The sequence below is a fragment of the Mustela putorius genome, unplaced genomic scaffold (genome assembly GCF_011764305.1).
Source record: "Mustela putorius furo isolate JIRA1106 unplaced genomic scaffold, ASM1176430v1.1 tig00000145_pilon_pilon_pilon, whole genome shotgun sequence".
Lineage (NCBI taxonomy): Eukaryota > Metazoa > Chordata > Mammalia > Carnivora > Mustelidae > Mustela > Mustela putorius.
In genome coordinates this window covers 30,852,698-30,877,917 of record NW_025421294.1, presented here as the reverse complement: position 1 = coordinate 30,877,917, position 25,220 = coordinate 30,852,698, and the positions used below count along the sequence as shown (strand labels likewise).

Genomic DNA, 25,220 nt, shown 5'->3' with positions numbered 1-25,220 from the left:
CCTCCAAATTAAAAAAAAAAATAAGGTTTGGATGAGGGGTCTATTTAAAATATTAAAACCTCTTATAAAGTCAAGTTTATCATCAGAATGATCCATAATAAATATTTATATAATTAGTCAGCTAGTCTTCTTTATAATTTTGCAACACACATCCATCAAACACATCAGTCTGTATGATAAATAAAATATACAGCAGTAGTCTTTGTGTGTTACTTGGCACTATGGAAGAAAGTGAAATATATGATTCTTTTAAAAACATAGCATATGACACCTTAAACTGCAAGGGGCTATTTCTGTTATTCTTATGTAATACATGAATCTGTGGCAAGGAAAATTAAATACAGGGTATCAGTGCTGTAGTGAAAGTTATTTTTAGGGGACAAATAAAAGAGGCATGGATTTAACATTCAGGTATTTTGCATACACTGTGCTGAGATTTGGCCGAAATCCATGTTTAATGCATATCTTGGAAAGGGCTGGTCTCTTAAATCAAGACAAAGCCTGACTGCCAAGTGAGTACTGGCATGTTACATGGATCACTCTAATGTCACAATCTCAAGGGTATACTCCAGGAAGGAAGATTGGGATCAAATGTTTATGTCATCTGTAAAGCACAGTGAATTGACAATATGTTGTAAAAGGAGAAATAGGAAGATTTTTATCTGAATTCTTGCGTGGAATATGAATGGAATTTTCTAGACGAGCTCCTTTCCACATTATTCTTCTATCTGGTTTGCTCCTCTCTTCAATGAACACTCCAGAAAGAGAAGTACATATATATACATATGCATAATAATACACACACACACACACACACATACACACATATATATAACCACTTTTAAAGTGTTGCAATTATAGCAGCTCTTTTTAAGTCCAAAGATATGACATAGTAAGTAGTCATTGAATAAACATAACCTACTTTGAGGTGTGAGAGCATACTGAAATGCTTTATTGCGGCTTATAATGGCATCTTAAAGGAAAATTTCAAAACCATGCACATTGAAGGCCATGTTCCAACTCCCCAGAATTGTTCAGAGCAGTATGCAGAAGCCACATGTGAAAACTGTTTGAAATGTTCAATTCTGAAGGCTCATTTAACTGTCTGTCTTCTCTTTGCAAAGTGATACCCTTTTCCATGCCTCTGGCTGTTATTTGGTATTTATAGAATCCCATCAGCATACGTGGAACTTTACTGAAGACATAAGCGAAGATCAGTGTCAAAGACTGTAAACTATTTTCCATTCTATTTATATGAGCTTAATAAACAGTAAAGGGCCTGACTGGTATCAAGCCAACAGAGTAGTAATGTAGCATGGAAATTGCTCTGAAGTTTCAGATTTGGATAATTCACCTACTGGTCTTACCAAATACTACAGTTCTTCTGTAGGATGCTTAGAAATAGAAACCGCCCTTTAAAAATATTTTGACTGAGCCTGATAATCAAGCGTTTTAACTCTACCCATCCTAGCTTATTGATTAATGAAGCACTGAAGAAGACTGCCAGCCATTCAGAAACTCTTCACCCAGAGTGGTGTTCCTCCCCTAGAAATCACATATATTGACATGCTTTCCAAGGAAGCAATGGAGGGAGTTGAGCCCTAACTAGCCCTTCAGCAATTGTGAGCTCCACTGGATGTTCTCATGGGATTGTGTTGCGTTTCTGCACATCCTTGTAATGGAATATCTTGAGAGAATTGCTCATCTTAGAAATTCTTCTTTCTCCATTTAGTCATCTTTCAATTAGAAAATGCCAAATGCTTCAACTCACAAATGTGTGTATGGGAATTTAGTAACACATCAAGAAAGTCTTCATGAACGAAGTAAATCTGAAATAGCCAGAATTCTCCGATGTACTTAAATAAAGGGCAGTTCATTCCAAAAGATACGAGCAAAAAAATGGTGGTGTGTAAAATATTTGGGTGCAAAAATCATTGGTTTGTCTGTGGTAGAGATTTGGTGCCAGAAAATAATAAGTGATACATTTGGAAAATAATCTGAAGATGTATTTCTGAAGGAGATAAATATTCATTGGTCATATATTTTTTCCCCAGGCATCTTCTCATTTACTACTCATAATACCTACTCTAGAGTTACATTATTCAATTCACATCAATTATATTTTTTACTCAACAACTGTCCTGAAAAATAAAGCTTACAAGATAAAAATATTTGTGGAGTAACTTTTGTTCATTTTTTTAATCCACTCTGTGTGTAGAAAAACCATGTGCCTTGTTTTGCTCTCCTATTGGGAAAGAACAGCCTGTACTTCTGTCAGAAAAAGTGATGGATGGAACTTCATGTGGCTATCAGGGATTAGATGTCTGTGCAAACGGCAGGTGTCAGGTAAGATACTCCAGAAGGGAGACCATATGTGCTGAGGGGGAGACCACAGAGCTGAAGGACCGCTCTACCTCCTTTGAGCGGCTGCACAGGATGGTAGAAAGCTCTACACCAAGATTCAAAAGCTGCGGATGGAGTCCTGATTCAACTATCGTCTTGAGCAAATCTGATCTGCTTTGAAATTCCCTTTCATCATGTGTCTAATGAAGGGTTTGGACTAGATAATCTATAAAATCCATGATTAGCTCAAAGAACCTGAGATTTTTATTCTGTAATGTACATATTACACATCTAAAATGGAATTTTCTATCAAAATATTCCAGACCCAAAATTCAAGTACTCCAGTTCTCCAAATCTTGTGTCCACGGCTGAGCCATGTGGCAAAAACATATAAAATCAGTCCTTTTAACTCACTTAATATTATGGTATTTTCAACATATTAGAACCAACTGATCTGTACTTCTAATGCTTAAACACTTCATTTGCTCTTATCTTTCTTTTTAAAAATGATCTCTATTTACTACATGCATTTATGCACGTTTCTTGATTTATCTTTAGAAAAGGAGAGCAAGTATGGACAGCATAGTGGGAAGATCAAAAGCTAGAACTTTGAAGTCACTACTTATAATTCTACCACTATCTCAAGTTCACTTCCCCTGGGAGATTAATAGGCAGAGAGATTAATGCCAAGTGTCTTCATGTTCAACATCCATGTTGAGAAGGAAGAAGACAGAGTTGGGCACAGGGAGAAAGGGGGCTATGGTACAATCCCAACAGGACCTCAATCCACACTGTGAGGAGCATTGAAGTTGGGATGGCTTTTTAGAATTGTCCTCATTTGTGGCGAGAATCCCAGGCCTTTTTACCCCAAACATCTACAAGGGTCTGGCTGCAGACTGCACCAGAAGGGGAATGGGACCTTAGGAAAGGTAGTTTTCTTCAGGCTAGGCAGTTTCTACAAAGGGAGAGCCATCAGCTGATAAACTAGGTAGGCATGGGAAGGGAATAAATTCCTTGGTTATAAAAGAGGTATCTGAGTGGCGCAACGCTGAATCCATAACAGCCAGTAAGAAACTATATTCTTGTGAAAATCACCTAAACTATGTATGTGCACATTAACTAGTCCATCAAATGAAGTTGTTAGACCAATGGTCATTGACTTTTTTGTACATTTTGCTTCTTTGAGAAGTTGATGAAAAGTTTCCTTTCTTCCCAGAAAAATGCATGTCTGTGCATCTGTGTGCACAGACACACACACGTGTGCTCTTGCAGGTATGCACCCAAATTTGAAAACAATTTCAAGGTATGGGTGGATCAGCCTACATTCCAAGAGAGACCTGTGGAATTCTGGGTATAAAATTGGAAACAATATGAAACTTAAATGCTTTCCCAGCTCTAAGATTTTATATTTTGCCAGCATGCTGTAGAGTTTAAAGCACAGAATCATGTAATACCATTGGCATAAGAAACAGTCTTATAATTACATTTTAATTTCCTTTCTTTGTTAACAACCTTGTCAGTATCCTAAAATGTAATTTTTCATTTTCCTGTAAAAAAAAAAAAATCATTGCAAGCATTTACCTATATACATTTTGTTTTCAGACCTGTATGTTGTACAAGTAAATCTTTTAACTTTATTTCACCGTTATTGTTAATCTCTCAGGTTAGTGCATGTCTTCAATGAATTTATTCTTCCAAAAAATATGTTTCCTTAACTGTATATGCCACATGCAATAGCCTAACTTGCTGTTATTTTCACTTCACAGTGTTGTGTAAGCCAGATCTTTTACAGAATCCCTAAACACAACAACAAAATTCTGCGTAAGCGCTCAGTGAATCTGATGGTTATAATTAAAGTTCCATGAAAGGGATTGTGCCTTCTGACAGAATTGGAATACTTAAAGATGCTGGCTTTTTAACTAAAATGCTACAAACAGTCTTTCAATATAATTAAAAGCATGCCACTTTTTTTTTTTTCTTTCTTTCTGGCAAGCTCCTATTTTTCAGCTTTGGCTACACAAATACACAGCACCAAAACTGAAGGAGGACATTTGGAAATAGATAGCTTTCTCCTTGTGACCCATTTTGCTTCTGATATTTCTGTTGTGGAAAAGGATAGAAAAAGCCCTTCTCTGTATTATCATGCAATCCGCCCATCTCCAACATGCCAGTGGTAGTAAAGGGGGCCACCAGCAGAGCAATGACATTGCCTTTGCAAAGTCATTCATCCTCAACTTTTGGAGATATGTGGGTGTGCTGTGATAAGTATGGATACTTGAAACTATCGGTTACAATTTTTTTTTTAATCTCTTATTCTTATTTTTAAAATGCATGATTGTTGAGCCATGACATCATGTCTATCCTTGGCTTTTATTGTAGGTTTACAGACTTGTCATATCCTGGTTACAAGGATTGGAAATAACTAATAAATTAGTAGGTACTAATTTTTTCAGTCATTTAACTATTGTTCATTGAGCTTGCTGTATTTGCCAAGAAAAAAGCTAGGGATAGAGCATTAGAGTTGTGTTTATCATTTCAAAACCACTCTAAACGCTACCATAATTTTTTCCTCAATTGTACATAAATGAAAGAATTTTTTTTCAGGTCTTTTTATGGCTGCTGCTTAGTGAGCCCTTCTGTACATTTGTTGTGTTTGGAGAACTTCCTATGGTGGCCACCTCTTTCATCTGTGACATTCTCTTTATTTCTCCCTGAATAAGCTTTGATTTGCAGATCAAACTTCTGACACTGATAGATCCCCCTTGATAAAAGGAAAGGATGCTCTATTATGCAGGTTTAATGTGATTTTGGCTTTCTCAGAATATTCATCACACAGCTGCATTTTATAATCTGCTTACTTTCCTCACCTGAACACCAACTACAGAAAAAGACTCTGTTTTTGTTCATGTTTTATTTAAGATGTTAAAAATTCCTCTAAAATAACTGTAACCTTACAAATGGGTGTTATCATCAATCTCTCTCGCAACTCCTTGATTAAGGGTAATGGAATAATCATGCCATTTAGTTCTGACAATACTGACATACTAAATTCTGCCCTTTGAGTCTGTACAACTTTGCAAATTATTAGCATATTTTCTGAACATCAATGGGAGACCAAAATTAATCCCTTGAAAAGAGTCAGTGATTTTATCCCAGAAAATTCATATTAACATAATTCTTTTGGAATCAAATTAAAATGCGTTTCCCCACTGTTCATATTTTCTTACAGCAGCCATGGGTCCGTGTGTCGTAAGCGGCCTTCCCCACATTCATGTGCCGGATGCCAAAGAAGATGGGGATAGAAGCTGATTTGTGAATTGTAGTGAAAATAAACATTCACATTTGATTTTCACAAAGTTAATATTTAATATCAGACTTTGCTTTGCAACCACCTTAAGAAGTGAAGTCTTCCACATAACAAAGTGTATCTGTTCTATGTTAAGTAGGATGAAGTCGATTAATAATATTGTATTTAATAGAAATGTGATTTCCTTTGGGTTTTATATAAATTGAACTTGTCCCAATCACGTTTTTCCAAATTGCTTTAGGTTACCATTTAATTCTTAATATGGGAAAAATACCCTCATCACTGTCCTGCTATTTGGTCACTTTATTGACGACATCATTTGACATGAGCTTGCTCTATTAGTTTGCACCAGAGAATGTGACCTTTTACTAATCTGTCAATTCAATATGTCTAGTCTGGAGATAATAGGTTTGTTCTAAATTAGTGATTAAAAAAAGAAAAAGGGAGGGGGAAAAAAGCTCACTTTATGGTCTACTGTCAATCTCTTGTTACAGAAAGTTGGCTGCGATGGTTTATTAGGTTCTCTCGCCAGGGAAGATCACTGTGGTGTGTGCAACGGCAATGGAAAATCATGCAAAATCATTAAAGGGGATTTTAATCATACTAGAGGAGCAGGTAATTATTTTTTAAAAATTTTTTCAGAATTACTAATCCTAACAGTCTTTGGGAACGGAGAGATTACACTGCAGTTGACTTAGAAATCACAGTTCTTACTCCCTAATTGAAGACTTTTGTAATGGGGATTGAGTGATTTTTTTGTGATGACATATGATACATGTGACAGGAACCAGAGCCCGTGTCCCATTAATGTAAATATGAAGTCATCTGTTATGCATTTAATATATTGGAGCAGAAAGGGAATAATCTAATTTGCATTCGCTAATGTTATCAGGTTTCTTCAGACCTTATTCTCCAATGTGAAGCATGATATCTAATGGAGAATAATGATTTGTAACAGCCTGGAGCAGCTATATTGAGAGTATCAGTCTTCAGGTTTTCAGCTTTCAGTTTTGTTTGTTTTTCCTTAATGTTTTCATTCAATTTGAAGGAATGCAATTTTGGAAATAGAGTCTGTAGCAGTGTAGCATAATGAAAACGATAACAGGGAGAGTCAGGAAATGTAGGATAAAGTTCCAGATATATTAATAGTGGTAAGTCATCCTCTCCTCTCTTGTATCCTTATTTAAAATACTGGTACTGGGGCGCCTGGATGGCTCAGTGGGTTAAAGCCTCTGCCTTCGGCTCAGGTCATGATCCCAGGGTCCTGGGATCGAGCCCCACATCGGGCTCTCTGCTCTGTAGGGAACCTGCTTCCTCCTCTCTCTCTGCCTGCCTCTCTGCCTACTTGTGATCTCTGTCTGTCAAATAAATAAATAAGATATTAAAAAAAAAAATACTGGTACTCCAGGGATGTGAGAATGAAATGACCATGAAAGATCCACGTAGTGTGAGTTTTAAAGTACCCACAACAAAAAGTGATAGGTTTGTTGTACTGACATATAACAACCCACGGGTTTGCTTTCTATGTAGAAAACACCTATCCAGTAGAAAACACTGGGAGTAAGCAGACATTTACATTAGCATCTTACCTGGATGTCTTCTCAACTATCTTTAGTATTTATGATTATATTTTCATCATTATTAGTATGCTTCTATTATATTCCTCAGTTTTTTCCCATTTTAAATTCTTTCAAATATCAAAAAAATCCGAGACCAAAGAATGTTTTAGTTTGAATACAAACAGTGATCCATTTTTGTCTGAATAATTAAGAAAACTGAGTTCATTCTAGATACAAGAGGCCTTCAGAAAAACAAATGTAGACACAGCCCTCTAAAGCTGAATATAAACTTTTGCTGGGCCCCAGCTGAATAAAAGATAAGTGAGCTTGAAGATTTTGAAGCCTAAAAAGAACTGAAGCCCAGGGTAAATTGCAGATCAAAATCTCAACCTCCAAAGCTGTGAAAAATGTGACAGGTCCTACAAGTCAAAATCCACCAGTACTCATTTAGAAAAGTCATACTTTGCCATAATAGCCTTTCAGACTTTCAACTAAGAAGTACAATTATAATGAGCTTTACAGGATGATTGCAGCAGAGGGGGGCTTACAGTATAGAAGTTCAAATGAAGTCTGAAAGAACAAAGATTTTTTAAAGATACAAGAATTTTTTAAAGAATATTCTTGCATGGTTATTTAGTATGCATGGAAACAGTTCACTGAAGATTACTGGTATACATTCAGAACTAACATCTTTATTTCGTTGTAGTAACAGTTTGTTTTTCCACTAAGCATAGAAAGCAGAAATGCCAGTTTAAAAATTAGTGATGCTTTTCGTCTGACTGCATTTGTGTGGGTACGTTTTCCCCCAGATTTCTAGTTCAAACCTTTGTTTTTATTGCACTTTGATTTCACTTTTGTTCATTTGTTCATTTTCTACAGGTAATTCATGTTAATGGAAGCTATTATTTGGAAAATGTCTGAGACGCCTAAGATACTGGGATTATCGGAGACTAATAATGTTGCTTTTTTCCTTTCAACTCTATGCTAGTTTCACGTGACTCTCAGTGAAGAGACCAGAATTGTTAGCTTGGACCATAAGATCCTGCATGGTGTTGTTTCTACCTGTCTTTCCAGCATCATCTCACACCAGCATTCCTTTTGTTTCTAGATTTCTTATAGATGCTCAAACTCACCATGCTCCCTCTGGCATCTTGTATTTAAAAATATGGTTCTGTGAGCTTTCTCTTACCTTCACTGGCTCATTTCTAGACACCACTTAGATCTCAGTTCAAATGGCCCTTCTTCAGTGAGCACTGGGCAAACTCTACCTCCCATCACTAACAAGTTGGTTAAGGATACCATATTTGTGTCATACCTAGAGAGGCTCTAATCACATTTGTTAGGTTTACATTTCCTCGTCTCTCTTTCCCCACTAGTCTTTAAAAGATGAATCCAGACAAATCTCATTACTACTTTTATTTAACACCATATTACAAATGACCAGCATAGTGTGTGATCCATTAATACTTATTAACATAATTAATAACAAAACATTATTTTTTAGCGAGTTTAAAGAACAAAAACCTGTGTAAGTCCTTAATTATATCATGGGCTTCCTCTCCTTGTGACTTAAGAATGTTTCTCTGGAGACAATTTTATCCTTATAGTTTATGGGCTTCCTAGAATTTCTTGAAGAAATTGAAGGCTTCTTTGGTCCAGTTGGCCATGCTCACTGTATATATTGTATGAGCAACACATGTGCAGACACATGTGGGTGTTTTCAGTCCCTGTGCTCTACTTAGAGTTTGCTAAATCATTTTTGTTGGAGCTAGAAAATAAGCTTGAGGAGGGTTTTTTTTTCTTAGTGCATTGATTATGTCTTTCATTTCAACTTGCCTAGCTGCAGGATAAGTTTTTAAAGGAATTTTTAAAGATAAATTGTATTTTTGGCTGGTTGTGGAATTAGATAGCTAACCATATACACTAGGAAGAAATGAGCATAAAATCTGTTACTCTTTTTTAAAGATTTTATTTATTTATTTGACAGAGAGAGAGAGAGAGCTCACAAGTAAGCAGAGAGGCAGGCAGAGAGAGAGAGGGAAGCAGGCTCCCTGCTGAGCAGAGAGCCCAATGTAGGGCTCAATCCCAGGACTCTGAGATCATGACCAGAGCCAAAGACAGAGGCTTAGCCCACTGAGCCACACAGGTGCCCCAAATGTGTTATTCTTAATGGAAGAGATGATGATACTGATCCTGTATAAGAAACACATGCTCTTAGACTTTTTGTTTGTATGTTTGGCACAGAAGGAGGAGAGTTATACTGTTACGTATTCTATTTTATGAAATAGAAACAGCGGGTCATAGCTAGAAGCCCATGGTAGAATCAGACAGCTCTGAAGTCAGCTAATTACTGACAAAGCAGTCTTGAAAATGGTATTTTTTTTCTTCCCTCTACCTTTATTTTCTCATCTATCAAGTGAGAAATGTAGTATCTACCATGGATGTTATCATTACAATTAAATGAAAAATTTATGTCAATTGCCTATAATAGTGTCTAGCACATAGCAACTGTTCAAAATGTGAAATTTATCATTATTACTATCATGAAGATAATGACTGCTGTTGGAATTTTAAGAGGTCTGCTTAAGAACGGGATCTCTGTTAAGTAGGATGTTTCTTTTTTTTTTTTTTTTCCTAAGATTTTATTTCTTTATTTGACAGACAGAGATCTAAAGTAGGCAGAGAGGCAGGCAGAGAGAGGGTGGAAGCAGGCTCCCTGCTGAGCAGAGAGCCCGATGTGGGGCTCGATCCCAGGACCCTGGGATCATGACCCGAGCCAAAGGCAGATGCCTAACCCACTGAGCCACCCAGGTGCCCCAAGTAGGATGTTTCTGTGTACAAAACCAACTATCCAACATGAGGATCAAATTTACGACATTGACATCACAGACTTTATTCATAAACTGCTAAACTTGGCAATGGCCACCCTCGTATTCACTGATTTAAATATATGTTAACTAACTGGAATTTAAATCAAAACTTGCCCAAAAGTGCATTCTTAATTGTGCTAAGTGATTTAATTATTGAAAACTATTTAGGCCCCCCAGTCATTGACTATGGCTAAGACTTCAAATGTCTTCGCTCAGTATTTCTCTCCCTCCCTTTCTTCTTTAAACTCAGTCTAACTAATCTGTCCTTTAAGCCATTCCAGCTGAGTAATAGAGAATTGCTCCAGATGAATCTATGAACTTTAGATATAATTGGTGTCCTAATGCACAGCAAACTCCTGAGTTTACTGCTAAACCCAAATAGGAATTGACAGTTACTCCATTTCTCTCTCTCTCTAGACTCTTCTTTCTTAACATCCTGAAATTTAACATCATCTCCAAATACTTCACTAAATTCCTTTGCTCAGAGATGAACAGTCACCTCTTGATTGTAACCTGATGGGCTATCCGTTGTCACCTTTCTCTTTGATTATTGTATAGCTTTTGACACCACTGACCAACGGCTCTGTTAGAGATAATCCAATCCATAGGATTCCATCTCACCAAAACAGTCAGATCTCCATCTTCTTGTGATGATTCCTTCTCTGGATTCTTTTTTATTTTCAGCCTGTTGAAAACTATGGCTGTCCTAGGTTGAGTCCTTCTCTTCGTTTTCTCCAGTTACTTCCATGGCTGATATTACTGCCTCACAAAAGTACTCCCCTCACCTGTTTTTGTCTGGAGTTCCAGAAGTTCCACAGTTCTTAGCAGATATTTTTACTAATGTGTTACGTAGTTTTATTAAGTGCAAATTGCAAAGTCAAACTTATCAGATTACTACCAAAACCTGACTTCCATGTTCTTACAAACTATGGCTGCATTCTCACAGAAGTAAGAAGAATGCATTTGTGTTCAGTGTTTATTTCCCCACTTTCTACTGGTTATCAAGTTCAGAATTTTTTTTTTTTTTTTTCTTCACAGGGCCCTATAGTCTTTCTTCCTTAGCCTCTCATATTCCTGGGATTTTTACATTAGCTTCCTGGTAACTGTTATGTACAACTATATCCCCAGGCATCCTGAATACTGCTGTCAGATAAAGCTTCTCCAAGCCAGGGGTGCCTGGATGGCTCAGTGGGTTGAGCCTCTGCCTTTGGCTCAGGTCATGATCTCAGGGTCCTGAGATCAAACCCTTCCTAGGGCAGTCTGCTCAGCGGGGAGCCTGCTTTCCCCTCTCTCTCTGCCTGCCTTTCTACCTACTTGTGATTGATATCTCTCTCTCTCTCTCTCTCTGTGTCAAATAAATAAATTAATTTAATTTAATTTAAAAAGCTTTCCCAAGACATTGTTCACATGAATCACTTCAGTGTATTGGGCATGCATTAAAACCCTCTTTAGCAGAGACATATTCTAACATCTCCTCTTTCTGACAGAATTATTTTATTGACATGCTACTAAAAATATTACTGAGTCTCTTACTTTCCCTTTCATACAGCAAACTCATACTTTTTCTATACATATCCAAATCCTGCCCATTCTTCAGAGATGGTTCATCTGTTTATTTTTTGGTGAAGCTTTCTTTTTTTTTTTAAATTTTTTATTTTTTATAAACATATATTTTTATCCCCAGGGGTACAGGTCTGTGAATCACCAGGTTTACACACTTCACAGCACTCACCAAAGCACATACCCTCCCCAATGTCCATAATCCCACCCCCTTCTTGACTCTCTGAAATGTTTTGTGAATTAGAGTGATTCTGGCTGATGCTAGTGTTTCTCAAACATGAGTCATGTATATAACACTTTAAAAGGAAAACAAGAAAAAAAAAATCCCACTTCTATGAATTAAAAAGAGCAGTGAACCTTTCGAGTGAGATGTGATCAGGTTAAGAGGACAGTTGAAACATGGGTTTATACTCCTAAACAGGGAATTAACCATATCATCTTGCATATGATCTCTTTTACATAATTTTGGAAGTTTTTTGAAGTCATATTTGTGCAAGGTATTTTTGCCTTTTCTTCCCAATTTCATTATGAGCTCACTGAGTGCCCAGATCTTCTTACTGTACTTTTGTGTATACATTGGCAGTAAGCATTTGTTTCTATTTTCATTACTGCCTATTTTGTTCATGTATCAAAGTGATAGTGCTTGTGTGGTTTGGTGTTACTAAAAATGGTTAAATTGGATGAGCAGCATTTGCTAATAGAAATTATTATTTGAAAAGCTCATGCCCCAAATTCCAGCCACTGCCCCCAGGTGGGGTGTATGCTACCTTTGGCTATATACCAATAATTGTAAACCTTTTCAGGAATTTGAATAATTAGGCAACAGATGACAATTCTGGGATTCGTTATAGTGCCTTTTTATTTTATTTTTATTTTTTTTAAGATTTTTTAATTATTTATTTGACAGACAGAGATCACAAATAGGCAGAGAAGCAGGCAGAGAGAGAGGAGGAAGCAGGCTCCCTGCTGAGCAGAGAGCCTGATGCAGGACTTGAACCCAGGACCCTGGGATCGTGACCCGAACCGAAGGCAGAGGCTTTAACCCACTGAGCCACCAGGCACCCCTATTGTGCCTTTTTAAAACTAACTTTGCCCATCATCCATGGACATTAAGGAGGGTAATTGTAGTGATGATCACTGGGTGTTGTATGTACGTGATGTATCACTAAATTCTACACCTGGAACTAATATTACACTGTATGTTATCTATTGGAATTTAAATAAAAACTTTTTTAAAAATTCCAAAAAACACCCCCTAACTTTGAAGTTGGACTCTCATCAGATATATGGAACTACCCAGATATTGAGAAGAATATTAAATATTATTATATATATCATATGTTTTATAATTTAAGATGTAACTATTCAGCTATAAGGTGTCTACTCTATCACTATTCTGCACTAAAGTCTTAATTTTTACTTCTTCTGCACACTCTCTTCTGTCTCATTTTATTTTATTATCTTATTTCATTTTATTACATTCGTATCGTCTGCTGAAAAATCTTTCCTAAGAAACATCTACATGTGTCTTCCTTCTAGCTGTTTTTTTATTTTTTATTTTTTTAATTTAATTTTATTTTTTCAGTGTTCCAAGATTCATTGTTTATGCACCACACCCAGTACTCCATGCAACACATCCCTTCCATAATACCCACCACCAGTCTCACCCATTCTCACACCCCCTTCCCCTCCAAAACCCTCAGTTTGTTTCTCAGAGTCCACAGTCTCTCATGGTTCGTCTCCCCCTCTGATTTATCCCAATTCACCTTGATACGCCAGATTTCTTGGTGTGGCCTGACACTTATTTGTCTTCAGCCCCAGTTTCCAAACCCTTTGTTAGTTTCCTAAGGGAGTACTTGGTCTCTCTTGTCCTACACTCAGCCACCCAGAGACCTGATCCCGCCAGCTGTATTCTCTCCAGCTGCTTTTCCTTCTTCCCCACACATTCTAACTTAAAGGGGTTTCATGAACAAAATCTGAGGCTATTTGCTTTGTTCCAAGATCTACTGTGTTTCTGAATGGGCTGGACAATTGTGCTTTTTTTCACTCTACTTCATAAGCTATCAATGAACTTCGCTTTTTTTTTTTTTAACATAACATACAATTACCTGCTTTCCCTTATAATAGTGCCATAGACTCAACATATTTCCAAGAAAATTCTCCACTTGAAATTATGACAGCTTTTGTATACAACTTTCTTTCTTTGCGTATTATTGAAATTTCATAGCAAAAACCAAAACCAAAAGGAAAGGGGGGGGGACAAGTCAATTAAGAAAAGAGATCTTAAAAGAACTCGTGATTTATTTCTTCTTTTATTGACTCTTACAGGTTATGTAGAAGTGCTGGTGATACCTGCTGGAGCAAGAAGAATCAAAGTTGTGGAGGAAAAGCCGGCACATAGCTATTTAGGTAACCTGACACAGAGCCAATCCAAGTACGAGTCCCCCTCCCTCCACCCTGACAGTTGTCTGATGACGAGGACATCAATATGTTTCTAGTTACATGTTTGAATTTCCCAGGAAGCACCTCCTGTCATATCAAGTAGGAATTTCTTTCCTTCTCTCCCAGGGACTTACCAGAGCAAAAGCAATCTGGTTGTCTATGTTTTTGGGAGAGTATAAATTGCTTCCACATGTTAGTCCATGTTTTAAAAAAAAAATTCATTGGAGGGTTTAGGTGTGTTTTATTTCATACATATGCACATATATATTTCATAAATATATTTGTTTCATACATACATACACATATATATTTATTGCATGTGCAAATGCATATATGTGTGTATATATATACATATATATGAATGATTACTTTACAAATAGAAAATCTTGTGGGATTCTCAAAAACATTCTGATATACTGAACAGATTTAATCTCTTAAGGGGAACTGTCTCTTGCCTCACTTAAGGTATTTTCACCTATGAAGAGAGTATTTTAAATTTTTTAGTGTTGTATGTGGAAAGAATTGTTTCAGCTCTTTTAATTAGGCTAGTTAGTGATTTTAAATATGTAAAAGAAAATACACAGTTGCCAAAATATGTATTGTTTATATATCAAAATTAGAAACCCATTAAGTCATGTGAAATGATTGTCTATAGTCATGGCATCCCTGGATAAAGGGATCTAATGTGATTAGGTCTGATAAAAGAGTAAAGCTTCTCCCAGAATTTAAACATTGTATTTACATTATCTTTAAAGAAAGCCCACATGTCTCTTTTTTTCTTAACAGAAATAATGTTCTCATTATTCTTTCTCAAAAGAAATAATATCCCAAGGGAAACACTTTGTACATGGAAAATAACCCAACATTATATGATTGTTTCTACTTTGCAACATTAAAAATAGTCTGCTCTTGGATTGAATTATTTTTCTCATTAGGGTTTGCTTTCTAGGAGTAGAAAAAATATGAGGAAAGGGGACAGTGAAAGAAATCCTTTGTCATGTGACACACTCATTAGTTTGTTATTACTAATTAATTACATTTCATTTACCTTTACCAGCTAGGTTTTTAAATTCATTTTAAGTGCAAGTGAATCATCCCAGATAATCCAAAGTGTGATTAAAACTAATCCCCGGTTTTTGAAGACACTGTGCGAAACCTGGACAATTTCAGGATATTCATTCAATAGCCAATAATTGGCTCTTACATGTGGGAATATGTTTTCTTTTTTCCAAACTGGAAAGGAATATGGATGCCTCAAATGGAATGTTCTCATATTATGTAAAACTTGATATTGTACTATGATTTTTTTAAAAAATTTTATTTATTTATTTGATAGGCAGAGAGAGAGAGAGAGGAGGAAGCAGACTCTCACTGAGCAGAGAGCCCGATGCTGGGCTCGATCCCAGGACCCTGAGATCATAACCTGCGCTGAAAGCAGAGGCTTAACGCTCTGAGCCACCCAGGCACCCCTTGTACTATGATTATTTTTTAATTTTTTATTTTTTATAAACATGTTTTTATCCCCAGGGGTACAGGTCTGTGAATCACCAGGTTTACACACTTCACAGCACTCACCAAAGCACATACCCTCCCCAATGTCTATAATCCCACCCCCTTCTCCCAAACCCCCTCCCCCCAGCAACCCTCAGTTTGTTTTGTGAGATTAAGAGTCACTTATGGTTTGTCTCCCTCCCAATCCCATCTTGTTTCATTGATACTTCTCCTACCCACTTAAGCCCCCATGTTGCATCACCACTTCCTCATATCAGGGAGATCATATGATAGTTGTCTTTCTCTGCTTGACTTATTTCGCTAAGCATGATACGCTCTAGTTCCATCCATGTTGTCGCAAATGGCAAGATTTCATTTCTTCTGATGGCTGCATAGTATTCCATTGTGTATATATACCACATCTTCTTGATCCATTCATCTGTTGATGGACATCTAGGTTCTTTCCATAGTTTGGCTATTGTGGACATTGCTTCTATAAACATTCGGGTGCACGTGCCCCTTTGGATCATTACGTTTGTATCTTTAGGGTAAATACCCAATAGTGCAATTACAAATCAAAACCACAATGTACTATGATTTTTAATAACTTAACAAATGTGGCTAAAAGAACCAGCCAGTTTTACAAATGGGGCATCTCCATGCTCTAATTCCTTACTTCCTAGGCTCTTCGACCAATCCAGTTTTGTTTCTGTCTCCCTTCTGTCAAAGGGAGTTAATATAAGGTCAATAAATGCCTCCATATTAATACATCCAATGGTCACCATTCATTCAATACTTTCTTCTTTTGACCTGGAAGACTTGAGGCTCCCTGCTTCATTGGATGTCCCTTACTGGTCTCTTCCAATGGATTCTCTTCCCCTACATGTTTTCTCTATGTTCCCGTACTGTGGGTTTCAAGCCTGGGCCCTGCCCCCTTTCTTGCTGTCTTGTCTCCCTAGGGTATCCCATCTAGCTCCATTGCTTGACATGTTTATTGGGTATAAATTATCAAATTTCTTGTGTACCTCAGAAATAATAAGTCTAAGTCAAAAATTGTATTCCCACCCCATGCTGAAACTTCTTCCTCCTTCAGTTTACCCCACTATAATCTGTGTCACTGTATGAGTGTCTTAGGACTTCTCTATCAAGTATCACTCATCTAGTGTTTTAAACATATTCTCTCACAGTTCTGGAGGCCATAATGGTTTCACTGGACCAAAAATCAAGGCATCTGCAAAGCTGTGCTCTCTCTGGAGATCCTATTCCTTGCCTTCTCCAGCTCCTGGCAGTGGCTAGCATTCTTTGGCTTGTGACTGCATCATTCCACTGCCTGCCTCCCTAGTGTCTTTGACATCTCCTGTTTGTCTGTCTTCAAAGCTCTCTCCTCCTACCTCTTATAAGGACACATGTGATTGTATTTCAGACCCACTTGGACTATCCAGAATAATCTCCCCATGTCAAGATCCTTAACAATATCTGCCAAGTTATTTATTTATTTGCCATATAAGTTGGCATTTGTAGGTTCCAGGGATTCAGAAATTGGTATCTTTTTTTTTCATTAATAGCATTTATTTTTTAACTGAGTTGAAATACATGCAACATAAAATTTACCATCTTAACTATGTTAAGTGTACATTTCAGTGGCTCTGAGTGTATCACTTTGTTTTACAACCACCACTGCCATCCAACTCCAGAATGGTTCTCATCTTGCAAAACTGAAACTCTGTCTCCATTAACAGTAACACTCCATTCCCTTCTCCTCCCATCCCTTGGTAGCCACCAAGGCTTTCTATCTTCATGAATTTGACCACTCTGCACATGTGGATATTCTCTATATGCAGAATCTCTTCTTTTGTTCTTTCATAACAATAATAGCTGTTCTTTTGTGACTATCATATATCACTTAAGATAATGTTCTCAATAATTAATCATGCTATTGCATGTGTCAAAATTTCTTTCCTTTTTAAGGCCAAATAATATTTCATTATATACATAGACCACATTTTGCTTATTCATTCATTCATTCATGGATACTTGGGCTGCTTCCACTTGTTAGCTGTTGTGAATAATACTACTGTGAACATGGGTGTATAGATTGTACAGATGTCTCTTCAAGATCCAGCTTTTCATTCTTTTGAATAGATTCCCAGAGGTAGAATTTCTGTATCTTATGGTAATTCTATTTCTCATTTTTTTTGAATGGCCACACCCTTTTCCACAGTTCTGCATTATTTTCCATTACCACCAACAGTGTGCAAGGGTTCCAGTTTCTGTATTTTTTACTAACTCTTTAAAAAAAAAGTTTTTATTTATTTATTTGAGAGAGATAGACAGCAAGAGAGAGAGAGAGCAAACAGTAGCAGTGGGGAGGGGCAGAGGGAGAAGAACAGGCTGCCCACTAAGTAGGGAGTCCCACACAGGACTCAATCCCAGGACCCTGGGATCTTGACCTAAGCCGAAGACAGATGTTTAACTGACTGAGGCACCCAGTGCCCCAGCTCTTACCAACTCTTGTGGTTTTCCCTTTATTCTGGTAGTAGCCATCTTAATGGGTGTGAGGTGATTTTTTGTGTGGTTTTGTTTTGCACCTTCCTAATGATTAGTGAAGCTGAAAATCTTTTCATGTACTTCTTGGTCATTGACATATCTTCTATGAAGAAATGTCTATTCAAGTCTTCTGTCCATTTTTGAAATAAGTTACTTGATTCATTGTGGCTGTTGATGACGATAAGTTTTAGGAGGTCGTTGTATGTTCTGGATATTAACCCCTTATGAGATAAATGATTTCAAAATTTTTTTCCCATTCTGTTACTGGTATCTTTTGATACACAAAAGTTTTTTATTTTCATGAAGTTTATCTGTTTTTCTTTTGTCACCTGTGCCTTTGATGTCATGTCCAAGGAGTCACTGCCGAATTCAATATTGTAAAGCTTTTGCCTTATGTTTGCTTCTAAGACGTTTATGGTTTCAGGTCTTACATTTAGATCTTTGATCCATTTGAGTTAATTTTTGTAGATAGTGTTAGTCAAGTGTACAACTTCATTTTTCTGCATGTGGATACTCCGTTTTCCCAGTACCACTGATAGAAAGAGTGTTCTTTCTCTGTTGAACAATCCTGGCACCCTTGCAGAAAGTCATTTGGCTCCGTATGCAAAGGCATATGCTGAAGTATGCTGAAGTCTCTATTCTATTCCATTTGTCTATATATCTGTTTTTTTGTTTTGTTTTCATTTTATTTTATTTTGTTTCTTTTCAGTGTTCCAGCATTCATTGTTTATGTATATCTCTGTTTTTATGTCAGCAGCACACTGTTTTGATTACATTAGCTTTCTAGTAAGTTTTCATAACAGGAAGTGTGAATTGCCAGCTTTGTTCCTCTTTTTCCAGTTTGTTCTGGTTATTCAGGGTTACATGAAATTCCATATGAATTTTAGAAAGGTTTAATTATTTCTGTAAAAAAGGCCATTGGAAATTTGCTAAGGATTGCACTGAATTTGTAGATCAAAATTTGATAACATTGACATCTTAACAGTACTAAGTCTTCCAATCCATGAACCTGGGATGTGTTTCCATTTATTTATGTCTTCTTTAATTCTTTCAGGAGTGTGTTCTGGTTTTTGTTATTGTGTAAGTCTTTTACCCTCTCAATTGAGTTAATTATTTTTGATACTATTGTACATGGGTTGCTTTCTTAATTTCCTTTTCAGATTTTACATTGCTAATATATAGAAATGCAGCTACCTTTCTTTGTGTTGACTTTGTATCATGCGACTTTTAAAACAGGCTCTCTTGTATGTGTGTGTAGAATCTTTAGGGTTTTCTACATAGAAGGAAGATGTATCATCTGCAATCAGAAATGATTGTATTTCTTCTTCTCTGATTTGAATGCCTTTTATGTTTGTGAATTCGGTTTGCTGCTTTATTGAGAATTTTTATGTCGGTGTTCATAAGAGAAATTGGTCTGTAGTTTTGTTTTTGTATCTGTGTGTTTTGTCTGGCTTTGGTAGCAAAGAATGAGTTACACCTCAAACTGTATGTTAGGAAGTCTTCCCTCCAATTCACTTCTTGGAGAATATGAAGATTGATGTTAGTTCTTCTTTAAACGTTTTGTAGAGTTTGCCAGTGCAACCATAACATCCATCGCTTCTTTTTGGGGGGATATTTTTGATTATTGATTCGGTGTCCTTACTAATCGTAGATATTTTTAGGATTTCTATTTCTTTGTGATTCAGTCTTTGTAAGCTTTGTGTTTCTAGGAATTTGTACATTTCATTTAGGTTATACAATTTGTTAGCATACAGATTTTTAAAATTTTTGTTGAGGTACAATGTTATATTAGTTTCAGGTGCACAATATAGTGATTTAACGGTTTTATACATTGCACAAGGCTCTCCATGACAAATGAAGTTGCCGTCTGTCACCATACAGTTATTTTAGTGAACTTGACTATATCCCCATGCTCCACTTTTAATCCCCATAACTTATTTTGTAACTGGAAGTTGGTACTTCTTAATCCTCTTTACTATTTCATTCATCCCTCTACCACCCACAGCTTCCAGTGTATTCTCTGTGTTCATGAGTCTGTTTCCATTTCTCTTTTTGTTTGCTTCTTTGTAACTCCACATATAAATGAAATCACATTGTCTCTCTTTGTCTGACTTATTTCAATGAGCATAATATCCTCTAGGTCCACCTGTGTTGTCAAAAATGAGAAGAGTTCGTTTTTTATGGGTGAGTAATATTCTGTTACACACACGCACACATGCACACACTGTATCTTCTTTATCCATTTATCTATTGATGGACACAGGTTACTTCCATATCTTAGATATTGTAAACAGTGTTGCAATAAACACAGTAAGCACTGGGATGCAGATATCTTTAAGAATTAGTGTTTTCATTTTCTTTGGGTAAATACCCAAAGGTAGAATTACTGGCTTATATGGAATTTCTATCTTTAATTTTCTGAGGACTCTCCATACTGTTTTCCAGAGTGGCTGCACCGTTTATTCTCCCACCAACAGTGCACGAGGTTTTCTTTATCTCTGCATCCTCACCAAAGCTTGTTATTTCTTGTCTGTTTGATACTAGCCATTCTGACTGGTGTGAGGATTATTTATAATAACTTTCTTATAATCTGAGGATTATTTATAATAACTTTCTTATAATCCTTTTTATTTCTGCAGTATCAGCTGTAATATACCCACTTTCATATCTGACTTTTTAGTTGTCTTTCTCTCTTTTTTTTTTTTTTTTTTTTTTTTGCTTTCTTAGACAATACAACTAAAGTTTTGTTCCTTAAAGTTATAAAGTTAGGTTGTTAATTTGAGCTGGTTTTGTTTTGTTTTGTTTGTTTTTTGTTTTTATTTTTGTTTTGAAAGAGAATGAGAGGGCACACTCATGTGGCGGGGGGAGGTAGGGGCAGAAGGAGAGGGAGAGAGAGAATCTTAAGCAAGCTTCATGCTTTGTGAGGAACCTGATGCACGGCTCCATCTCATAACCCTGAGATCATGACCTGAGCCAAAATGAAGAGTCAGAGACCTAATGAGCCACCCAGCACCACTAGATCTGTCTTCTCTTTTCATGTGTTTGTTGCTCTAAATTTCCCCTATCACACTTCGTTTGCTGTCTCCTCTGCATTTTACTGAGTTGGGTTTTCATATCCATTTGTCTCAAGATTTTTTTCTAACTTCCCCTTATAATTTCTTCTTTGATCCACTGGATTTTTGAGTATGTTGTTTCATTTCCACATTTGTAAATTTTCCAGTTTTCCCTGTGACAGATTTCTAATCTAACTTGATCCTTTTGTGGGCAGAGAAGGTTCTATGTATGGTGTCTATTTTTTAGGACATGGTTACCTTCTTGTGGGACATTATTTATATCACCACAGTCCCTAATTTCTATCCAGTAGTTTATACCAGCACTAGTTCTCCTTGATGACTGTCTTTACCATGTTAATACATCAGTGAGTTCTGTCAGTTACTCAAATGTATCACTTTCTCTCCATAACCACTGCCGCCCTGTCCTGCTTACTCTCCTTTTGAGTATTTATCACCATCATTGTCTGAGCTGTCTAATCTGTCCATATGTGGGCTTTTACACTGTGGATCTCCATGGTTAATTCTGAAGGCAGAGATCCTGTTGCACAGAGCTTCACTAGGAAAAACTCAAGCACACTCTGGCACACAGAAAATAATAAAGACTTTTTATGAGTGAATTTTAATTAAGAAAAGATGGTTCATACTTGTGTCGTAATTAGTCATGGGCCAGTTCATTAAATATATCTGTTAAGTGAATCTTCACATCTCTATGAAGTAGACATCACTATATATATATTTCTTTAATCAGAGACTAGAGGACAAGAGAGTTTTAAGTTTCTTTCCCAAGATCATACATCTAAAAAAGCTGTGATCTTGAATTTCAAACCAGGCAGTGTGGCCATAGTATCTGATTCCTAGTGTTCCTTTTTACTTTTTCTTTTTTATTCATAGTGTCTCACAGTAATACACTTGTGATTTTAGGGTACATGTCATATATGAACACGTTGTCTTTGAACTTGCCCCCAAACTCCCTTCTTTCCTCCTTGTCTTAATTAATGAGATCAATTGTGTACAGCTAACTCAGGCGAATACAAATTATGAAAAGATAGTTTTCTTCTCTTAAGTTCATCCAGATCCCATCTTCTTTCCCTGATGCATATCTCTAAACATAAATATCCAAACTACTTTTTCTTCTGAAAAGAAAATTAATTTAACATGGAATCACATGTCTATGTTAAGTATCTGGCCTCATTATTGTCAGTTTTCTTTGTACTTAGAATTAGGCATAAGTTTCTAGGGTCTTTTACTTTACAAGGAAACAGCATGAGTGCTTTTGAACACTCATAAATGCTACTAAAGAGATTAGGGTTGAAAATATAATGTGTTGCCATATTTATTCAAGAACCCCACTAAGTTTTCTTCTCAACTGAGGAAATCACTTTTCCTGATGAATTAAGGGAAGGGTGCAAGAATGAAGACAAAGTGACCACTTGCATAATCCTATCAAAGAATGGGAATGGAAAGAACCCAATAACTTCTAGAGACACTGAAGAAGTTGAGCACATGAAACTTTTGCAAATGGATGTGTTGATAGAAGACAAGATTCAAGGATGACTTTTAGGTTTCTGGATTAAACACCTGGGCAAATAAATGGCATTTAGTGAGCTAGCACACATGGTTGGGGACAAATTTGGGGAAAAAATGATGCAGTATTTAAATCCTAGATTTTAAGTCTCAAATATTAAATTTCAAGTCAATTATAGAGAATACATATCATAAAGCACATTTCTTAAAGACCTCTTCAGGCACTGGAAGGAAGTTATTGAAAAATCATCTTTTTTCTGAAATAGCATAAGGAAAAATAGATTATTTCCTGGCAAGCTGATCATTCTTTAACAAATTAACTCATCTACATAAAGCTATATATTATCTCAAAGGGGACAGTTAAATACCTCCCAATACAATTATTCTTTTTCATTACTTTCTGAGTTGTATTCTTATACATAATCAGTATCTGTACCTCTGAATATCATGGCTCAATTGTTTTGTTAAAAATTAATGAGAAAGTCTAAAATGGGTAGGAGTTCAGATGGACTATACATTATAGCTTTAAAAAAATCATTATAGCTTAGGACATTTAAAAGCCTAAAAAAATAAAGGTCATATGGGTCCACTTACCTCGCCTGCAGTTTTGCATACAAACCACTATGGAAAAACTTTTCATTAAGAAAAATTTAAAATGTTGAGCAAATTAGAAGAGGAGGGGAAAAAAACACATTTTAAAGTTACTTCTAAAATGAAAAGAAATTAAGGAACACTCACACACTAAAAACAAAGTTAGAACAGGAAACCAGTATATTAGCCTGACTGAAATCTCACTTATTATTAAACCTGGTGACCAGTTTAGATTTTGAGCACCAAGGCAGACCGTGGACAGAAAACAAAGCCTGAGGCTTTATAAAGTAGAGGCTTGAAAAAGAGACACCTACATAAAGCAAGACCCCAAAGGACTACAAGCTCAGTGTGAAGGAGACATAGAAATGCATTTGCACCATAAAAGGAGAACAAAAGGAAATGTGTATGTATTAACTTTGGTACTCAGTGGAAGTAGAAAATGAACTTCCTTTAAGATTCCAAACCCAAAGCAAATGCTCTATGGCGTTATAGCACGAATTTACCCAACTAGGAAGTCCAAAACTCCAAGACGTTTATTTTAATGAATTACCAAGGGGGCAGGCATATACAAATGCAAATCCTTTTTGAAATAATGCACTTTCGGGCGCCTGGGTGGCTCAGTGGGTTAAGCCGCTGCCTTCGGCTCAGGTCATGATCTCAGGGTCCTGGGATCGAGTCCCGCATCGGGCTCTCTGCTCAGCAGGGAGCCTGCTTCCTCCTCTCTCTCTCTCTCTCTCTCTCTCTGCCTGCCTCTCTGCCTACTTGTGATCTCTCTCTGTCAAAAAAAAAAAAAAATGAAATAATGCACTTTCAAACCAGGCCTCAAAGGAATTTTATAAGGTTCAACAAATATAATTTTGTGGTAAAAAAATGTTCAGGAAAGACAAAAGGAAATAGATGCAGTAAAAAATAAGGGAGAGCAGAATTAGATATGTATTTGGATCATATACAGAAAATACAAAAACAGTGAAGTTTTAAAATATGAAAAATGGATTTAAAAATAAGAATAAACAAAATTGACTAAAAGACATAGTCAAATAACCAAATATAATTTTTAAAATTAAATTTTCAAAATTCAATCAATAAGACTACAAGATTAGGAGAAAAATAACAGAAATACACAGCAAAAAGGAGAAAAGAAAGCATAAAATAAGATGGTATAAATAAAACAAAACATACCAACAATCTTAAACATTTAAAAACTAAAATTTCTGTTTAAAAGACAAAAATTATCAGGCTGGATTTTTAAAAAGTAACTCAGGTATATGGTGTTCATGTAAGATTCAAAAAAACTAAAAATCAAAGAATGGAAAACTATACTAGAAAAAAATACAAACAAAAAGAATTCTGATAGAGCCAAAGTAATGTAAGTCAGAACTCACTGTTTTTAAAGAGTTTTTAAATCATTTTTGAGAGAGAGAGAGCACCAGAGCGTACGTGAGAGACCTGGGAGAGGGGCAGAAGAAGAAACAAGAAGCTCCTTGCTGAGCAAGGAGCCAGATACAAGACTCAATCCCAGGACTCTGAGATCATGACCTGAGCTGGAGGCAGATGCTTAACCAACTGAATTACCCAGGCACCCAAGTCAGAACTCATTTTAAAGGAAAATGCATTATTTGAGTTAAAAAGAACTCACAGAATAATTAAAAAATAGCTTAATTCCTCTTTAAGACATTATAATTTTAAAATTGTATAAACCCAGGAATTCAGCTTAAAAGCTCTTAGGCAAAAATTGACAAATCTATTGTCATAGTGAAATCAAACATTAAATAGGGACATGAACTGACTTCCAACCAACATATTTAAATAACACAGAAAAAGATATTTTTCTTTTTCTGTGTTATTTAAATATGTTGGAAAGTAATGCTGGAATAATTGGGTATTAATGTGAGGGGCAAAAACTGAGCTTTAACTCCTACCTCTTATCATACAC

General features: G+C 36.2%; 1 protein-coding gene across 1 annotated transcript in view; it reads left to right on the top strand.

Annotated features, from left to right (window-relative positions):
• The window catches only part of ADAMTS19 (ADAM metallopeptidase with thrombospondin type 1 motif 19), a 256,769-nt gene that overhangs the window by 172,788 nt on the left and 58,761 nt on the right, over positions 1-25,220 (top strand). The window contains exons 14-16 of the mRNA XM_045075551.1: positions 2,219-2,346; positions 6,145-6,265; positions 13,968-14,048. Coding sequence (XP_044931486.1) covers positions 2,219-2,346; positions 6,145-6,265; positions 13,968-14,048 — 330 coding nt within the window. The remainder of the gene's footprint in view (positions 1-2,218; positions 2,347-6,144; positions 6,266-13,967; positions 14,049-25,220) is intronic.